At 40.6% G+C, this 19,625-nt stretch overlaps 1 protein-coding gene across 3 annotated transcripts in view; it reads right to left on the bottom strand.

Moving 5' to 3' along the window:
• LOC117426892 (EMI domain-containing protein 1-like) overlaps positions 1-19,625 on the bottom strand; it is an 82,681-nt gene that overhangs the window by 21,549 nt on the left and 41,507 nt on the right. For all 3 annotated transcript variants that reach the window (XM_059033289.1, XM_059033287.1, XM_059033288.1), the window contains exon 4: positions 1,867-1,950. In XM_059033289.1, coding sequence (XP_058889272.1) covers positions 1,867-1,950 — 84 coding nt within the window. The remainder of the gene's footprint in view (positions 1-1,866; positions 1,951-19,625) is intronic.

Genomic DNA, 19,625 nt, shown 5'->3' with positions numbered 1-19,625 from the left:
CATTCTGCAATATAAGCCTTTTCAATACAACCTCTATTTAAATATTTCCAGATCATGGGGGTGTATTTCTTGGTCTGTTGACTGCAAACCCATTACTTCCACACAACTTAACCACAACCTCTTGGGTCGGAATGAGCCTCTCCTATTAAAGCTGTGATATAAACCTGCCACCAGCATGTCTTTCTTTTGCACTGTGCCTCCTCCCCCCACACTAACACACATATTTCTACCCTCCATTGGTGACCCTGGTAACAACACACTTGGTCTAAAGCTTCAGTGTTTAAACATGCCTCACTCTCAAAGTGGGGCAAAGAGATCTTCCATTGGACGTTGGAGTTGGCATTGGTGTTAATGGTGGGATTGTTTTTGCATTCAAAGTGGATTCACATGCTTGTTTAGGCATTCAAAATGTATGCCAGGAAGCAAAAATATACACTAGAATTTATGAAACAAAAGGATTCATCAACTGTGGGTATCTGGAAATAAGGATCCACTTTGGATCCAAACTTGTAAAGTGAATGCTTCTTGAAAAATATTCCATTTCGATTTACAACCAGAAATGAGTTTACAAAGACTGCAGAAGGAATGCATTATGAATGCAAACAAGTGTTTCATGCCAATGACGTCTAAAAATGGATAAGGGCTTGTGTATGGGGCTATTTTGGAAAGCAGTAGAATTGAAAGAAAAAAGCTCTATCACAAATCTATTTACAATGCTTTAATGTGGTCTTTATCATTGGTACTACCACAACTTAACATGCTGGTGTAGAGACGTAAAAACATCTGAGCCCTTAAGCCTTGCGTTTGAACTGATCTCAGATTTGGGGGCACTTATAATCCGACATAGACCCATGGGCTTATATGTGAAACTAATGGATTTTCTCAAAAAGCAGCACGTATGCCTATGTGTGCAATTATACAATGCTGCAGGTAAAAAGGTTGAAGAAAACACATGTATAGCATTACGATAATTCAAAAACTAACGGTGACCCTAACATATAAGTTCAAACATATATATTGATACTCTCTGCATATAGTGGTCTGCTTTAAATACATTTTAAAAAAAAAAGTATCAAGTATCCTGAGCATGTCATTTGAAAGCTTTGTGTGTGAGAGTATGAGTCAGTGTGTGTTGGGGTTTGCGTGCAGCACCTTGTAAAGTACTCGGAATCAGAGACAGAAGCAGCCGACAGGGACTCAGACAGACTGCTTGAGGAGTCACAGAGGTCAAGGTTGCTCCCCAAAGCTCTGGGGTCTGCAAGGTTTCCTGCCCCCCTCCAAGACCAGGATCCCAGGGAGCGAGAGACATATTTTAGGCATGCTCTGGTTTTTAAAGAAAATTATAGCTGAAACAGCTAAAATATAGGGTTTTTTGTATTTTACTGTGTATTTCTGAAGATACTGTTAATCCATAGCACCTCAAAGTATAGAACATAAGAACATAAGAACATAAGAAAATGTACTAAAGAGAGGAGGCCATTCAGCACATCTAAGCTCGTCTGGTTCTCTAAGCTCGTTCATATTGTGCATCTTTACATTTATAACATATTAATCCTGTAAGCACTTTTTTTTTTTCCTAAAGCGATATTAAGTGGGATGGAAATCAGTTAACTGATAACTGTGTTTGACTTTAAGAAGGTTGGACTGTGAGCAGGACAGATGCATTGAGGTGGTGGGGAAACGGAACACCAAGCATGACAGCTCTGAGCACAACCTAAAAACAAAATCAGTGACGTCACTGAGGAAGGGTCACTGGAGGTCAAGAAGCACAGAGGGAAAGGGCAGTGGAAGGTGAGAGACAGCACTGGACGCTGGAGCTGTCTGTCAGTCCACAGAAAAGACTGAGCAGTGGCAACAGATTCTTACTTGATAGATATTCTCTAGTCCGAGCCAGCGGCCTACGTAGGAGAGCTTGCTGCCTCGCTCCATCTTCCAGATGATTCACTGATTCTGGAAGAAATACAGAAAAACTATGTTTGTAGATTAACTGTGTTACTTGGCCTGGACTATATGAATACATGTTCCAGCATTACATACACATTTCCTGCTTAAAAGCCCACCTGTCAGACTGTCTCAGCCGCTTCATCAATCTTTTCTCGCCAACACCTGCCATCTTTTGTAATGAAAGCATTTACTCTGAGGAGATTGGAGTTAATATACAGTTTACAAAGGTCTGCCATAAATTCCAAAACACTCAATCATAAATTCTGAGATACAACTATAAGAAACTAAGATTTACACTTCAGAACTGATCCTAGCTCAACAAAGAACCCAGGTGTAGCAGGGCAGGAGAGCCCTGCATGTAAATAATGGGGCAGGGCTTTCTAAAAATGTATTATTTTGGGGTTGAATTGTTATGATTTGTTGCATTTAAACGTATAGTTTGGGATTTAAGAACGGGTGATGTTTTGTTAATGTTTGGCAGCGTGAATGGGGTTAAAGCCCCATCCCTCTAAACGCGTGCAGAATGTGGCCATCTCCGGATTGATTAATTTCTTGCTAATTCAGAGATGGTCACGTGTGTAAAAGTACAGCAGCCGCTCATAGCGGGGTGGGTGTTCACAGAAGAGGATCTGAGCGAGCGAGAGAGACGTAAAGAAAGAAAATACAATTGCTACGTGTGCTGGAAGGACCAGTGCGGTACGTGTTGTGGGTGGAGGTATTGTGTGTACCAGATTTGTTTTTGTTTAAACTTTTATTTTGCTCTGTGAGCAGTGTTTTTTTGTATCTCCTTTTTATTTATTTTTGTTGAATGAAACACCAGCACTTCAACCAGCAGTACTTGAGTGCCAGTGTCCACTTCCTGGTCTGGGGACGTCACCACAAGGCCGGCCTGTCACACCAGGTTATCAGGCATTAGCCAAAAAGCTGGTCTGCTTGACATCTTAAAAGTGAAAATACAAGAAATAGGGCTGGAAATAGTAAACAGGCCTACTGTATTACCAACAGCCATCAGGACTATGGCAGTTAAACTTGTATCATTTGTACAAAGGGGACAGCTCATTATACTAATCAACCACAAGCGGGCGTTCTTGAGTACATTAGTCAACAACAGTCTCTAATGACCCTCTTATTCAGTCAAAGTGTGTCCATACAGCTTTACACAGCAGTGAACCATCAGCCATTTTGTGCCTGAAATTGAAGACGAGTCCCCTGAGGCTGAAAGGCCCGGGGATAGTTTTGCTCTGAATGCTTACAATAAAGAGCCAGAAGCAACATCACCAGCTGTACCAGCTATAGACTACAGAGTGGTGGGTTAGGGTCAGGTAACTGAGAGGGTGGGTGAGGGAGGGGGAGAGGTAGGGGGAAAATATATATCGAGTATCACTGCAACTCTCTGAGAAACTCAAAATGAAACTATTTGTGATTGGCAAGTCAGATAGAAAAACAATAAAGAAGCACAGAAATGAGCTACTGAAAGTAAGGTAGTTTAGCCTTGCTAGAAGTCCTGGAGAGAAAGGGTTAACTTCCTGGTACAATAACTATTACAGTAATAAAAGAAAGCTTCAACTGGACTGTGCTGATGCCAACAAACTGCCATTGAACTGAGCTGAGTAGGGGGCAACGGGAAGTCAAGGTAGCTCATAAAAGTTTGGCCTGTAGAGCTGAGGCACACACAGACACACACGCACACACACACCATTCAATAACAATTAGCTTGGATTCAGCTTCATGGGATAAACTAAGCGCCTGTGGATCAGAATACAGGTGCTTTATTTATTCCATGAACTCACATTTTACTCCAAGTCTTTCTTCCAGTTTAAAGTTAATTGGGCTCAGAGTCTTATTATGCAATGCCATGCTAAACAATATTTGAGACTGTTTTACACACCGGACCCAATATCCACAAAGCTTTAACTAATAAATCTAAGCTGTTATTGTCTTCTTTAACAACAGCGTATGAAATATTGATTCGAACTTGATTTTAGCCACAAAACATTCTTTAACTAGCTGAGGAGTTTAAGGAGTGCTGTGGTTTTTAAAGCCTCTTATTATTAGCAGCTGTGTATGAAGCCCCTGTGTAGTGGACATAGTGGAGGTGGTTGTACGTACAGTATGTCACCCTTCACAGATTCCTCCATATATCTGGAGAGCCACTTATCCAATTAACATTATTTAACATAAATTATTGATCATATCAGTGTCTGTCCGACCATCCATCTGTCTGACACTGACATTTTGTGCATGTATCTGGATAATCACTTATCAGATTGTCATGAAACCTGGTTATTATTATGCTATACTATTCTGTACATACTGTTGTTATGTCATGATTATCAACTTTTTCATCATATTGATATACTGTAGTTCTAATTTGGGAATGCATGTTACTGACATACTTGTCAGCATTGACAACATTATCCCTGGCTTCCCTTTTTTGTTGTAGATCGTTTGGTTCTTTGGTTGTATTTTTTTGCTTGAATTTGAAACAATGTAATAAATGCAATAATAAGACAATGCTGCTATTGGCTGCTTGCAGCTATACCTGTGTCTCAGCTCAGAGTAAGTGGCGTAGTCGAAATCCTGCTGTTTACATTTTGTCTGTTGTATTGAACGATTTACAAAGATGTATCACTTGATTTTTTACTTGCTGAGAGAAAGAGGATGAGTTGTACTTCAGGCACAACTGTGAAAACCTTTAATTATCAACGACGAGAAGGAAATGGTAGTGATCACTATTCTCCGCTTCAGCACAGAACAATTCATTGGTAAGTTTTCATGCATTTCCAGTGCATGAAATATGTGGCTTACAAATATTCGAAGAGAGAAATTCACTAAACACGCCAAAGTTTGCAGTCGGCATTTTGTTAGCAAAGACCTAACTGAACCATCACCAGGAGGCTGTTGGAGGCTGCATCAAGGCTGTGTTCCAGTTCTGTTTGACTGGAATCAGTACTCCTTGCCGGCCCAAAGGCTCAGTGTGTGGGACCGAAGAGAAAAGCCAGTACAGGGTCCAGAAGAAGAAATGGACTGTACTTGTGCAGTGCAGTGTCACGGTTATTGTTCGAAGCCTGAGCCATCAGTCCTTGATTTGTCCATTTCTAAAAACGAGGAGTTGTCAAATGAGATCAAGGTTTTAAAGCTTAAGCTAGAAGAGATAGCCCTGAGTCAAAGTTTTGGTCTCCAAAGTTTTGCAAGCTTTGCATCTGATTCTACACAAGGTTAGTATTATTCACTTAATTTAGAGTTTATACGTTTATATAATGTAGTGCATGGTCTTGATCAAGTATGTTTATATACACACATTTGTGTACCGTTAGCTATTTAAATTCATAGCATACAAATATGTACAAATGCTCACAGTAGAATTGTTTTAATGATAATGTCAATTTTGTATTCATTGTTATTCTTATATACAAAACAGATTTGCAAGCTACAAGAACTGGAACTCTGAACTTTACACCCAACTATTAAACTGTGCGGCTTCTCATTCTTCAAGGATTTAAAACAGTGAGTCCTTACCCTGATTTCTGCTGTCACCTTGTCTTTGTTTGACACTAACAGAAAAAGGAATTCAATGAGTTTGGAGAGTACTTTTATAATAATAATAATAATCTTTATTTTATATAGTGCAATTTATGTAGCACATCTCAATGCGCTTTACAATATAAAACACAACACACTCGTACATAATCACAGCAGACTTTGCATATTAAAAATGCAGCACACATACAAGTTCAACAAATGCCTAATTAAGTAGCCTGGAATGCCAATTAAAAAAAAAAAAAAATGCCAGCATTTTCAGAGTCTTTGCTCGTGTGTGGGAGAGTGTTAAATGGCCTGCAGATTGCCAGCTTAGTTATGCACCACATAAAAGTAGACAGACGATAAGTAACACATGCTTACTTTTAAAATTCTGTCAAGCAATGTTGAGTTAAAAAAATGAAATTATAAAGAAAGAAATGAAAATAAATACATCGACAAATGTAATAACTCCCCTTCCTAGTCACAGAGGGAGCTGGAGATAAAACTTGAACCCCTTTTCTAACTTGCATAAGGCTTTTGCAATCCTGTGCTCATCGTTTATTGTTAACATCAGAAGGTCTTGAAGGCATCTCATGTAAAGAGGTCCATTATAATATTTGATTATAAATTTGAACTTGAAAATTAAAGATCGAAAGATTGAACAGAAGCTGCTTTATCGGCATAGCTAAATGCTGAAGTATGAGAAGTAGCCTATTGCAGCTACTTCCTGGTACGAAATCACTTCCTGTTCTGTAGAGCAGTTTCGCGCCAGTGCTCTCTAGCTAAGATCCTGTGAGCTGCCACACAGGAAGTGATTACATCCCAGGAACAGATTCACACACACACACACATACCTTTTCATGATCTGGAACTAATAAGGCACACTCAGAATCTGGAGGTTTAGGATTAACAAAGTGCAGAGCAGATGAGTTGTACAGTAGCAGCATGAAAGGAGTGTCTGTTTTAGCTTTATATTTTATGGCCCTGGAAATGCTTCCAAACCACAAGTCATGTTATTTTGTTGTTAGCTTTCTTGCAGTGGTGGGTAAGCTATCCGTGTAACACACTCCCCCCGCCTCCCTCCTCCTCACTCTGTCTCCATGAATCGCTTTCTCGCCCGCTTTTCAATGGAATTTCCAAAAATGCTGTTTTCCATCTAAAGAGGACTGTTTGTCCTGAACCATAATTTAGCAATAAAATATCTGCCACTACTTCATTAAGCACAGTTTGTACAGATTGATGGGAGTTTGCATTAGTTATAGTGGTTTGGTTTTTATATTTAACCCACAATGTCACACTGGTAACCTATGTGATTGGAACAAACATTTATTTGTGAATAGAATTAATGACAGACACCATGGTTTGCCCGTAGGGCTGTTGTCTTTAAAAAAACAAATGCTACCCGTCAACTAAATGATAATGTTAAATATACAATATGATTGACATCAGTAGCTTGACTCAGTATGCTAGTTAGTAGCTTGACTCAAGTTCTTGCTTTCTTTCTCCCTCCTTCTACTCTACATATTATACTCAACTTGTTATTTCCCCAGTAATTACCAATTGCCCAAATCGAAAGCCTGCATTGCTTCCAGCGTGTGCGTATTTCTGTGACTGCGTGTGGGGTAAAGGGAGCCTGGATCTGGCTTTACAGCTGGGCTTTCTGGCTTAAGCACTTGCCAATGCAACTTGGATTGGATTTTAACCAAGGGCTTTTTTTTTCTGAGCCCACACCAACTCCTAGACCCCTCCTCTAAGCACTAGACCACAAACTCTCAGTATCTCAAATCCAACCACTGGGTCACACTGCTTCCCTCCCAGTCCCTTGGCTCTAACCACCAGGCTACACTGCTTCCTTCTCAGTCCCCTAGTTCCAACCAATAGGCCATAGTTTCCTCTCAGTCCTTCATTAGTCCACATTTCTTCCGTCCCAGACCCTCAGTTCAAACCACTTCACTCAGCTCTATCCACTAGACCACACTGCTCCCCAGTCCTCAGCTCTGTCTACTAGACCACACTGCTCCCATCTTCCCAGTCCTCAGCTCTGTCTACTAGACCAAACTGCTCCCATCTCCCCAGTCCTCAGCTCTATCCACTAGACCACACTGCTCCCCAGTCCTCAGCTCTGTCTACTAGACCAAACTGCTCCCATCTCCCCAGTCCTCAGCTCTGTCTACTAGACCACACTGCTCCCATCTCCCCAGTCCTCAGCTCTGTCTACTAGACCAAACTGCTCCCATCTCCCCAGTCCTCAGCTCTGTCTGCTAGACCACACTGCTCCCATCTCCCCAGTCCTCAGCTCTGTCTACTAGACCAAACTGCTCCCATCTCCCCAGTCCTCAGCTCTGTCTGCTAGACCACACTGCTCCCATCTCCCCAGTCCTCAGCTCTATCCAGTATACCACACTGCTCCCATCTCCCCAGTCCTCAGCTCTATCCAGCAGACCACACTGCTCCCATCTCCCCAGTCCTCAGCTCTATCCAGTATACCACACTGCTCCCATCTCCCCAGTCCTCAGCTCTATCCAGCAGACCACACTGCTCCCATCTCCCCAGTCCTCAGCTCTATCCAGTATACCACACTGCTCCCATCCCCCCAGTCCTCAGCACTGTCCAGTAGACCACACAGGCAGTGTGTATCTGCCCCACTCTGTGTTTGTGAAGCAGGTCTCCTGTTTGGTTTGAACTGTTTGGAAACAAACCCACCTGGAGGAAGCTCAGTGTCAGTGTCACTGGTGGCTCCAGAACAACAGCAAAATATTTAGTCTGAAATCTTCTTTCTATAGATCTTCCTGGAGCGAGAAGCAATAGGGGCAATACTGTGACTGGGGATTATCTAGCTACAGCACCACCTGTAACTACTGTTGGCAGCCTTATTTAATTAATCTAATCTGACTGTGTTTTAAATATGTCAAGATTACACACTCCAAGATTAAACAAAATGTAGCTCTTTTAGTAGAAGAAAAAACAAAAGTACTTTTGGCATTTGAGAAAAGCAAAACAACTTGCAATCAAAGTAAGGTTTACTGATTTGTTCTGTTCTGTCTTTTACTTTTCTTGGGATGTTTCTCTGGAAATTAATTGGAGATAGACTTAGAACAGAGGGAAGGAGACACTTCTTCACACAGAGTGGCGAGTGTATACAATAGGTTACCTAGTCATGATGCTGAGACTGAATCACTAGGATCCTTTAAGACCTAATGTGACAATGTTCTGAGATCAATCAGCTAATAGGAACCGGACAAGCTGAAATGGGGCGAGCTGTTGTTTGTACATTTTCTTATGTTCGTAAAGAATTAGCTGACGAGGAGCTCCCAGATGCATCTAAGTTGTTTTTTGCTAGTTGTTTAGCATTTGCATTAAAACAGTGCTAAATGCTTTGTGAAATCTATACAGAAGCATGTCGTGTTTTTTGCATTGCCATCCTCGTTCAAACTACCAATAAGCTAGACCAGGTGGACACCACGTTACTCAATATTGACACTGAACATAAGAATGGAAGGTTCCGTGCACAAAAAAAAAAAAATCATCTAAATATTATCAAAGTCCTACAGCATGCATAAACAAGAAATGAATTCATATTTCATTTTTCCACAGATGCATTCATATTATAAACATTTCATCATTGTTTTTTTTTTTTAATTGCTAACAAGCAATGATCACAAATTGATGGGAGTTTGTTTGTTTTGGTGTTTCTCCCTGATGCTACAGCCGACTGTGCGCCCCTCTATCTTAGACCCCCACTGTCCCAGCATCCTCTAGCCAAACAAGCCTGTCTCCATCCCAAAGCTTTGACCCCCTGACCTGTTCTGTGGATACATCTCTCCCCGGTTTGCTGCTCTGGCTCCAGCTCAGCTCTGTGAACAAACCTCTCGCTGCTTCTCCTTGGCAGCGACGCCGACAGCCTGACTGAAACCTAAACACTCCCCCAGCCCCCTCCATGCTGGCTGGGGTTACCCAAACAACCTGACGCCAGGAAACACCAGACAGCACAGCCAGCCATTCACAGAAGAGACTTCCAGCAGAGGTCCACAAAGTTAACAAGTCTAGTAAGGGGATGGGAATTACCACCACATCTTTGAGCTTCAACTGTAAAACAGTATTGAGCTAAAACTAAACTTACATACAGTATTCACACCTAGACTGCAGGTAGAGGCAGAAGGAAGGCTGTTAAGCTCACACAGTGAGCACTTTTTAAAAGTTTATTTATTTGTATATTTGTATAAAATGAGTGTTCCCAATTATTTAACCCCCAGCTACCCTCCCCATTTAAAATGTCCAGTTATGTTCCTTCACTACAGTAACACCCCAAGCAACAGCTGAAGATCAGGGGGCATCTTCCTATCCCCAAGCGAATTGCCTCTTTGCACCCAGGGGCTCTGTAGCAGAGGTTGGTGAGCTGTCAGACAACAGCCAGCCCTGTAGGTGTCCCTATTAGTACAGTCCCTAATGATTTTGCCGTCAGAGACAATGCCTGTGGAATCCCCAGTGGACACCGACAAAGTCGCACAGTCAGTACACGAACTTGCGCTCCCTTGTCACCTTAGTCAGGTGAGCCACTAGGGGGCCCTGGAAGTTTAATTTGAGGACTCAAAAGTCCTCAAAGCATTATCGGCAATGGCGACATAACAGACTTAGTACAAATATTCTGACATGGCACCACGCTGATGCTAATTTGGTGCCATGATACGACAATGGATTACCTGGGTATATTTGGTCAACCTCATCCCATTGTATGTCATACCATGTCCATACCATGTCCCATAGCCATTGAAGATCATTTGGTAATGGATGTATCTTTGGGGTAATATTATAATGTTATAAACCAATACAAACCATTGTAGTACCATGGTGATCCCAAGCTAGGTATAATTAATTTGTGTTGTCATAGCTGGTGAGATTTTTTCTGGTATTCAACCCGTTTGGTCACCTTTATCAAGAGAAGTAATCAAGTTTTTAGTCATAAAACAGGCATTCACACTAGACTGTGTACAACCAGAGAGGGCCACAAACAAAGCTTTACAATAATCCATCTTTGCCTAGTCAGGGGCAAGGTACTGCCAATCTGGAGCATTAGCTAACGCTTCCGCATCGTAGCTACTGATAATACTTGACATGTGTGATCCATTAGGTACCGAAGTGCTGTTTAATGAAAAATGTGGTTTTGAGCCAATACTTTGTGTGCCAAAGTGGGCATAGCTGAAATCATAGGGTACAGACCCTCGCTAATCTTAACCAGTTGAGACCGGAACCTGTTCAGATTGGAGTGCTGATCGGAATCTGTACCATACTAGAAAGTCTGGTCTTTGAAGTTTAAACATTTGATAAAAAAAAAATCAGTTTGAGACTAAACGCTAAACATATTTGGAGAGTTGGTAACCACTCAGAAAGCCCATAACAAGAAGCACTGCAATAGAGTTTAAATATTATTAATGTGTAAAGCAATAATATGGACTAGAATATGAATAAATACGCTCCCCTGCCTCCAGAGCCCGCTCCTTCTCCACCCTTGCTCCGCAGTGGTGGAATGACCTTCCTACAGATGTCAGGACTCAGTCCCTGACCACATTCCGGCGCCTCCTTAAGACTCACCTCTTCAAACAGCACCGGTAGAACTCCTCTGTTTGTATCCTGGGACACTATCACCCTTCATTTAAATGTGCTTTATTTTGCTCTTATCTGCCCCCTATTTTACTGCATTTAATCCTGTACTTCAGAATACTGTAATCTGCCAAGTGTTTAACCTGTAGTATTTTGTATTTAATCATATCCTGATGTAACTATCACTATTTAATCATATCCTGATGTAACTATCACTATTATCTGCTGTATTATTGAATTGTGGTTTGTCACACTTGAACAAAAGTTATTGTATTTCTTGCTCTTATTGTATTACTTGTATTGTAACACTTGAAATGTATTTGCTTACGATTGTAAGTCGCCCTGGATAAGGGCGTCTGCTAAGAAATAAATAATAATAATAAATAATAATAATAATAAATACAGAATATTAAATAATCTTACACTTTATACTCCAGTATAAACACTACATCTATACTTCATATGCATTTCTAATAAAATCAATAGGATTAAACATTTAAACTCTTAGCTTTCAACATCCCTGCTTAGTTTAACCATGCAAGAAATGGTGCCCTGTGTCGGGGTATACAGAAAGGCCTGCTTCATTTTTGAGTATCATTTCATAGGCCAGGATTTTGATAACCCCACCCTCCCCCAGTGAACAGTGTCACTGCCAGGCCTTGAAAATATGTTTCACTCGTCAGACCCTGACAACCTGTTTATTTCTCTGTGAGGTTTTTTTTTTACCAAGCAAGGAACCCCCTGAAAGAGGTCTGCAGAGCCTGCTAGTCACTCTGAAATAAACAAACCCCGAACTCACCTCAAGATTGACCCAGTGCTCTCACAGCACCACATCAAAAGACCATGACAAAAACTGGGAGGTTTATTTAACTAACTAGAATCTCGATCTGTTCAATTGTACTAAACTAGAACTATACTAAAGTAATATAAAGGCAGTCTACAGTTGTGTTTTCTTACTTAGATTTTTCTATAAATTACAGAAATATAGACTTTGGCAAACACTGTAGTTTATTCCACTTATGCCTTCTTTACTGTCACTAGAAGCTAATTGGTAATACAAAATGTGTTTCTGTTATCCCATTTTGGAGGCTTTTATAGTTTTCTGATGTTTAAAGCACCTCTATTGTCCCAATAGAGCATGTCTAACCTCCAGCCGCTAACAAGTTCACCTGCAACACTCTGCCCCGAGTAGATGTGAGAAATCCATCATTAAAAAATACCATATAGATTAGATTTGGTATTTTTTCATCCACTATAGGGGTACTTGTTGCAGGGGGACAGTTTAACGGTTACACTGTTTGTATCAGATGTTATTGGAGGTTAGACATGTTTGGGAACTCTCTTCAGGCCAGAGGGGTGCTTTAAACTTCTATTAAAAGTCACCAGAATGTGATAACCAAAAAAGAAAATGATTTATAAAGTGAATCCATCCATGGCATCAAAGCACACCATCACATTTCTTTAAGGAAAGAAAGTACACTTCTTACACTGAAGAAGGCACTAGCTGAAATGTTTCTCTACTTGACTTAACTTCCTATAAGTTTTAACAATGTGACTATAAACAACTAGAATTATATATTAGTTAAGATAAATCCTGTAGTCCATACCCATTCCAAAGCTGTCTTAACAAACAGCCTTTAAGAGAGGATGGAGGTGGAGTGTGAGAGAATGGAGGGGGAGGGCACTAAGGCTAAGGAGTCCTGGTACTAAAGCTTACATACACATTCTTTTATAAAAACAGATGTGTGCCAAAAGCCTCTTTCATCTGGAGAGGAAGTGATTTCTCCTTTACAGAGCCCCCCCCCCGCCCCGTCGAGAGAGCAGGCAGGCGGTCACCTTGCACCGTTTCATTAGCGTCCAGCCCTGGGGGTCGCTTTGGACCGCTCTGTTTGGACAGCTTACTCAGGCCCCGAGCAAAGGAGGAGAGTGGGAGGGGACCCCTCGTCCTTTTTTTACTCTTTTACTTACAGGAAATAAAATAGAAACTAATATGAAGAAGAAGATCTGCACAGCGTACCGTAGTTAAGAACACAGGATTTTAGTGTCCCAGCCCATTATTACATGCTGGATTTAAAAGACGGTTGTCTTATTAACTTACAAGACAAGTTGAAATAGAAGCTGTGGGAGCATTTCCTGCATAAGGTTGAAGGTGTAATTTACTGGTGCAAGTAGAAGCATGACAATTAACAATTAATATCTAATGGCTGCGGCCGCCATTTTGTTTATTGTGAGGTGGTATCAGAGGGCATTATTGACAGCATACTGTAGACCATTTTTGGTCAGAACAAATCATTTTTTCATTTTTTAGCCAATTGGGATGAACATTTTAATCTGGCAATAATGACACTATAATGGCAATGCAATACTTCTGTACTAAGAGGGCAATGGTAGCACAATGGCTGCTACAGTCTAACTGCTGTAGTGGTAGAATTGCATTGCAGTGGCGACATGGTATCACAGTGGTATGAATTAATACACTGTTAATCCATTGCAGTGATCTATCAATCCCAGTGGTAAACAGTATCAGGAACACTGTTTCAAATCGACTGTTTTGCTAGTGTTGGTAATGCTAAAGTTCTCCAGGGTATTACAATGATATCCCAAGGGGGGATTTTAAAAACATTTCTGTTAGGGAGGTCCTTCATGCTACAGAAAACAGCTGCAGCAACCGTCACATTTTTTTTCTATGTAGTCAACTATCATTTGGTGTAAATATTTAGGCTTTCATTTTTTACACCATCCACAGGCCAGGCTTCAAGTCCCTCTTTTCCCTCCTAAAGTGAAGCAAAGTAAATCATTGGGACGGTCTTCAGGAGTGTTGTCTGTCACATACAAAAAGTATGGAAATCATTATCCTGCTCTGGCCAAGGAAGTGAAAATCCTGTAGACTAGTGTCTGAAAGACCAGGGAGTGCATACTCCTGCAACACAACACTCATTAACACTCACCTGGGCATGTTCGAAGATCTAACACAGAAGAACACTCCACTTTACATCAGAATTACTGTAGCTTGTGGTTGTAGATTTTAAACAGCGTGTCTATTTCAATGAGACAGGATTCTCAGAAGGTAAAACAAATCAAGTCCTGTTGCCACTGACACACATTACAGGTTTACTTCTGTTCCACTACTTTACTGTATTGAACATGGTGCCAATCTTGGCCCTCACCATTGCAGAGACCCATTATTTTCAGGTACCAAAGAATAAACTAGATATGATTTGCTATTATAAATATATAAGAAATCAACCAATAGTTTCCAGTGGCTAACGAAGTAGATAGCATACAGATAGTCATACAATCAGGAGCTTGCTGGTTTGAATCCTGGTTGTGCCGAGTTGTACATCATGATTGGAAGCCAACAGGGAGTGCTGCTCCCATGGGTTATTAAAACACCCTGGACACCCTGGTTTAAGACATGATACTACAAACCCCAAGCCCGGGATTAACAGTTTTAGAGGAAAACATTTCTGAAGAAAACAGAGAAAATTAAAAGAAAGGCTACAGGACCACATATGGAATTCATAACAGACAGCAACTAAAATTAGTGTTGCATATAAAAATTGTAAAAAGATAAACAAAAACTAACCATCACTCAGAAACTCATGTGCTAAAGAAAGTCTTAACCAAATTGCAACTCTATTGGATCAGCGGTTCTTAGATATTAGTAAAAATATACAGTAGGTGGGGGCGGACAGACATTAATCCAAAATAAAAATGGACAATACTGTATTTAGTAGCTGATTATATGTACAGGCAGTCATTAAATATTTACTTAAATTCGGCACAGCCTTCTCTGGGTTTATCGCAGCTTCTAGACAACTTGTTAACGCACGTACAAGACTTTCACCAGTTTCCTCATCCTGAAGAGTGTCTTCATTTCACCAACCCTCCTCAACTCAATCCTGCAATGCTTGACTGGATTCAGAACTGCAGACAGTCTGGGCTGTGGACCAAGAACCTTGCTGTTTCTACCCCTGGGATAAAACATGTAATCAAAATCAGCATGTATTTGCATGCTACTCAGGGGACTAGCTAAATGACTGGAAGGTGTTAATACCACTTATGAGCTTTCATTATTGCTGGGCTTCCAATTTACAAAATAGGGTTCATGTCTCAGTTGAGAATATGCTCATTTTCATTTTTAAAAGCAGTAAGAAGTTTTATTTGCTTATTAACTTTATAATTTCTCGCGAGTTTGAGTTTTTGTTTGTCTGGTTTTAAACACTTTCCAGCAGCATCCTGTATATATTTTGCTTTTGCTATATGTACAGTAAAACAAATGATTAAGGTCATTAAAATGGGACATTTGCCTACAAGTGAGCCAAAAATTAAACATTTACCAGTAGCGAGACATGAACTTGTCTATTGCTACACTATTATTTTCCCCAAATTCTACATAGGCCCACTTGTGCAATGTTGCTCATTTTCATCCATTTTCTATGTGAACGCCACCTTTTAACAACTTCAGTGTTTAGTATGTTGTTTAGCATTATGCCATGTAATTAATATTTAAAGATTGTTTAAAGAAAAAATGTTTTTGAAAAGTAAAAAAAAAAACACATCTAATGAGAAAAATAAGTGGGCCTACACATTATTTGATGCACATGAAAACAAGAAGAATGTGGCAACAAACAAGTTCATTTCCTCAAATATACCCGACGGACCTTTAAAGGTGGAAGCGTATGGTACATATTTTTGGCTGTCAGTTGTCGGCATAATTCCCATTTTATAGAGCTTTCCTTTCAGGGCTTGTTAATTTACATATCCAATTGTACACATCTGCAGACAAGAAAAAGGACTGGATCTTAACAATATATTGGTTGTAATGTAAAAAGTGTAGATGGGGGGGGTTATGTGACCTTTTCCCTTGTCATAAATCATCTGTTGTGTAAAACAGCAGAAGGCATGTGCTTTTGTGAAGTCTTCCCAAATTGCAGGTTTGCCAGGAAACGACTGTGAGCTGACAGTTTGACCTATTAATTCTTATTTGATGTTGTTACACACCATACAATGCAGGAGACTTATTCAATGGTCACCTCTGACCTAACCCTTTCCTATTCAGAAACAAAGCCCCTCTCCTTAACCGCTGTCTGAAACTGCATTACAACAGACAGAAGACATCTGCTTTGTGAAACCTTCCCAAGTAATAATTGCAGGTTTGCTGGGAGGTACCTTTGAGCTGGAGATTGGAAAGCCAGTGTTAAGATGGTAAAGGGTCAGATAAACTGAAGGAAGCCTGCAGCAGACTGTACAGTGCAAAGGTCCCGCTAATAGAGCTCCAGGTTAACCCGTTCCACTGAAAGACACACAAACTTGAGGTAAATTCAGGGCTTCTTATTTACTTTGCAAGGAGGGATTAATCTTGTTAATCTTGAGACTGAATCCTGAGCCCTGATCAGAGAGTATGCTTTTGGTGGAGGCTCAAGTAGCTTTAATCTCCACTTGAATGCCTTCTTGTGTGTTTCACATTCCTCGGTTCAGCTTTTTAAGTTTTAAAAGATTAGGGACCACTTATGGTAGACAGAAAGTAGGTTTTTTTTGACGATGGTCAGGTGGAGCACCTGTCTTACCCTAATGTAGCTAAATATATCTAAGCAAGCAGAGCCTGAAGAATATCCATTATGTATATACAGGGCACAGCCACTTCTTTAGGGTATACCTGATAAAGTGACTCACTCTTGTGGATCACACTCTTCTGCAATAGCTTATGGTCCTCATAGATAGACTGATTGATCGATAGATAGATATAAAGTAGAATTTTAAAAGCACCTCTGTGGCTTCAATAGAGCTCTCAGAATAACGTCTTACCTCCAAATGCATTTGGTACACCAGAGTGTAGCAATTAACCTACCCCCCTGCAGTCACATTAGTTTTTACTGATGTATTTCTTTCATACACTAGGTTCACTGTTTTGCAAGGGGACAGGTTATGGAGTTGCACTCTGGTATACCAGCTGTACTTGGAGGTTAGGGAGCCCTATTGAGCACACCAGTTTGTGATAACTGGAAAAGATACAAAGTGTATCTAAACAACAAGAATACATTAGTTAAGATGGCATCTCTCCCTCATTCCAAGCTTCTGTTTAAGTATGTCATCCACGACAATACAAACCAAGGTAACACATTGCTAAGCAGGCATAGCGCGAGAGCGTGGTAAATATCTCAATTACTGTGCAAGTTCACCTGGGTCCTCCTTTCTCCCCCCTCCCCAGCCCCTTGCCCTTATCTGCACCTCGAGATCTGAGTTCCGTGCTGGTGATTCTGAAAGGCGGGAGTGAGGGGCGTGAAGGGCAGTGACCCACAATGCTAAACAGCATGCTTCACTGTGGAAGGTTCCCTGAGCTTTCCAAAGCACTCTGTCTTCAGCATCGAACGTCCCTTAGGCCTAATATTAGCTTTCTGGGTGGTGATGGTGATGAGCAAAACGCTTTGGCTCAGGAGGAGTTTGTCGGTTTGATGTCTGACCAAAGGGGTTAAACCAACATAGACGCAATAAGACGGCTTCGCCAGGCACACAGAGCCGTCTGCAAACAGAACAGCGCAACAGGAACATTTTACTTTTTTGACAGCGTTAGTACCAAAAAAAAAAAGCTTATAGAAAGTTGATAAATGTTTTCACTGTGGGACATATCCAAACCCCTGAGGTTTTGAAACATGAATCCGTTCTGCATCATGCATTGCTAGGATTCAGACCAATTTATTGTGCCAAATACAAGATATACCCCAATCACAAGGATAGAAACATGCTCAAACAAATCCTAAAGGGACAATTTTCCAAAGAAAGAAACCTCAGCAGAATGCTGCATCAGCAATGAGAACACAATGGATTTGGAACAGATATTCAACAGTAATCCTAATGAGACACTGCCTTGTTCTGATATGGTACTTCCAGTGTGTATTAGTTGTATATCAAAATATGAAAATCTAGGCCACCAGATCTGTGCTTACAATGATCAGAATGGGTACCATGGTACCATTTCATCTGCCCTTACCAGTACTACCATTGCCCCTCTACAAAACCATTGTACTGTTGCTGAAGATCACTTAGAAGGGGTAGATCCATTAAAAATATTACTACTGTGTTCTATTGATAACCATGATACTTCATTAACTAGGTTTCAACAGGATGTTTATAGGCAGGGTTACAGGCTTAAATTACTGCCAAACAAGAGCTGAGTTCAATAAATCTCTATTAACACAGTTCTGCAACCAGTTTGCACTTGATCATTGTTACAGATGTTCTGATCCTTACAGATGTTGAGTTGGCACAGTCAGATCTGGTAACCTAGCACTACATTAATTGTATTAAAATGCATCTTTCTCTTTGATGGCTGCTAGGTGTTGTCCTACTTTACAATACCCGAGAAAAAGAATTTGAAGGCAAATTGGGACACATTTAGCTATGGGTAGTGCCTGCTCTACTGTTGTTAACTCCTTCCAGCGACGGATGAGTTAACAACACTGACATCAGCATAAGACCCGTACTGACCTCTCGACTACAGCGCTTGCTCTTTAGTGTAAGGCATCTGTCTTTGAACCCGTATGGTTTGCGGTTAGCATCAAGCCCTTGCCTTTCCATTTAATTCAATGGGCTAAGATGCCAATTTATTACACTACCCGAACCTCAAGAATAAACTTGCTTAAACAGATTTGGCTTTTTTCGTTTGTAACCAGAGAACCCATCAGCAGAAGACAATATGGTTTTGTTTGCTTTATAAAACAACTGCAGCATTAATGTCCAGAACATGTGTACTACATTATATACTTTGCATTCTTAAATTCCTCTCTTGTTGTAATGATCTGAACTCTTGTATAGAGCTTCATAATGGGTGGGGGGGGGGGGGGGGGGGGGGGCAGATTTGCTGCTCAGCATCCCCATCTTTAATGAACCTCATAATGGTAAACTGCATTCTCAAGACTGGCATTGAAAGTAAGGAAAATAAGCTTAAAATAAGTGAAATTGCACAAGCGGGCCTACATAGTATCCTACACTTGGATAAAATAAGATTGCGTCAATAGACAAGAGTCCTTCATATACTAAAGTGCTTCCATTAAAGGTGGTTCCTTTCATTTTTGGTGAGCAAAATCCTCTTGTCCTTTGAATAATGTTTTAAAGTACAGTAGTCTCCGCGTATAGGAACACCCCCTAAGAGAACACTTCGGCTAAGAGAACAACTGATTTTTCCAATTGTAAATGTTCCGCCTAAAGGAACAGGAGCTTAAAATACCACCGTTTTGGCACCGCTAGCAATTCGTTCACAACTGATACAGTACTTTTTTGTAATCTGATAACTCATCATCATCAAACTTAAATTCAAATGGTTTATTCAATCTTTTCAAACGTGACTTGTCATTGCGAGACTGTCTTGAGGCACACTGATTTGTTTATTCAATCTTGTCAGGACCGCCGTCATATCATTGTCTTGTTTTGTATTCTGTTTTCCTCGAGTGCTCCTCATCGCTACAAAATGGCATGTAAACAAACGACGAAATGTGCCGCTGTTTCTCTTGCTACAAAAAGTTGAAAATTGTTTTGAGCTCTTGAAAAAAACCTGAATCAGA

Source organism: Acipenser ruthenus, chromosome 11 (assembly GCF_902713425.1).
Source record: "Acipenser ruthenus chromosome 11, fAciRut3.2 maternal haplotype, whole genome shotgun sequence".
NCBI classification, from domain to species: Eukaryota; Metazoa; Chordata; class Actinopteri; order Acipenseriformes; family Acipenseridae; genus Acipenser; species Acipenser ruthenus.
Note: the sequence above shows the minus strand (reverse complement) of the source record. Positions and strands in the feature narration are given on the sequence as shown.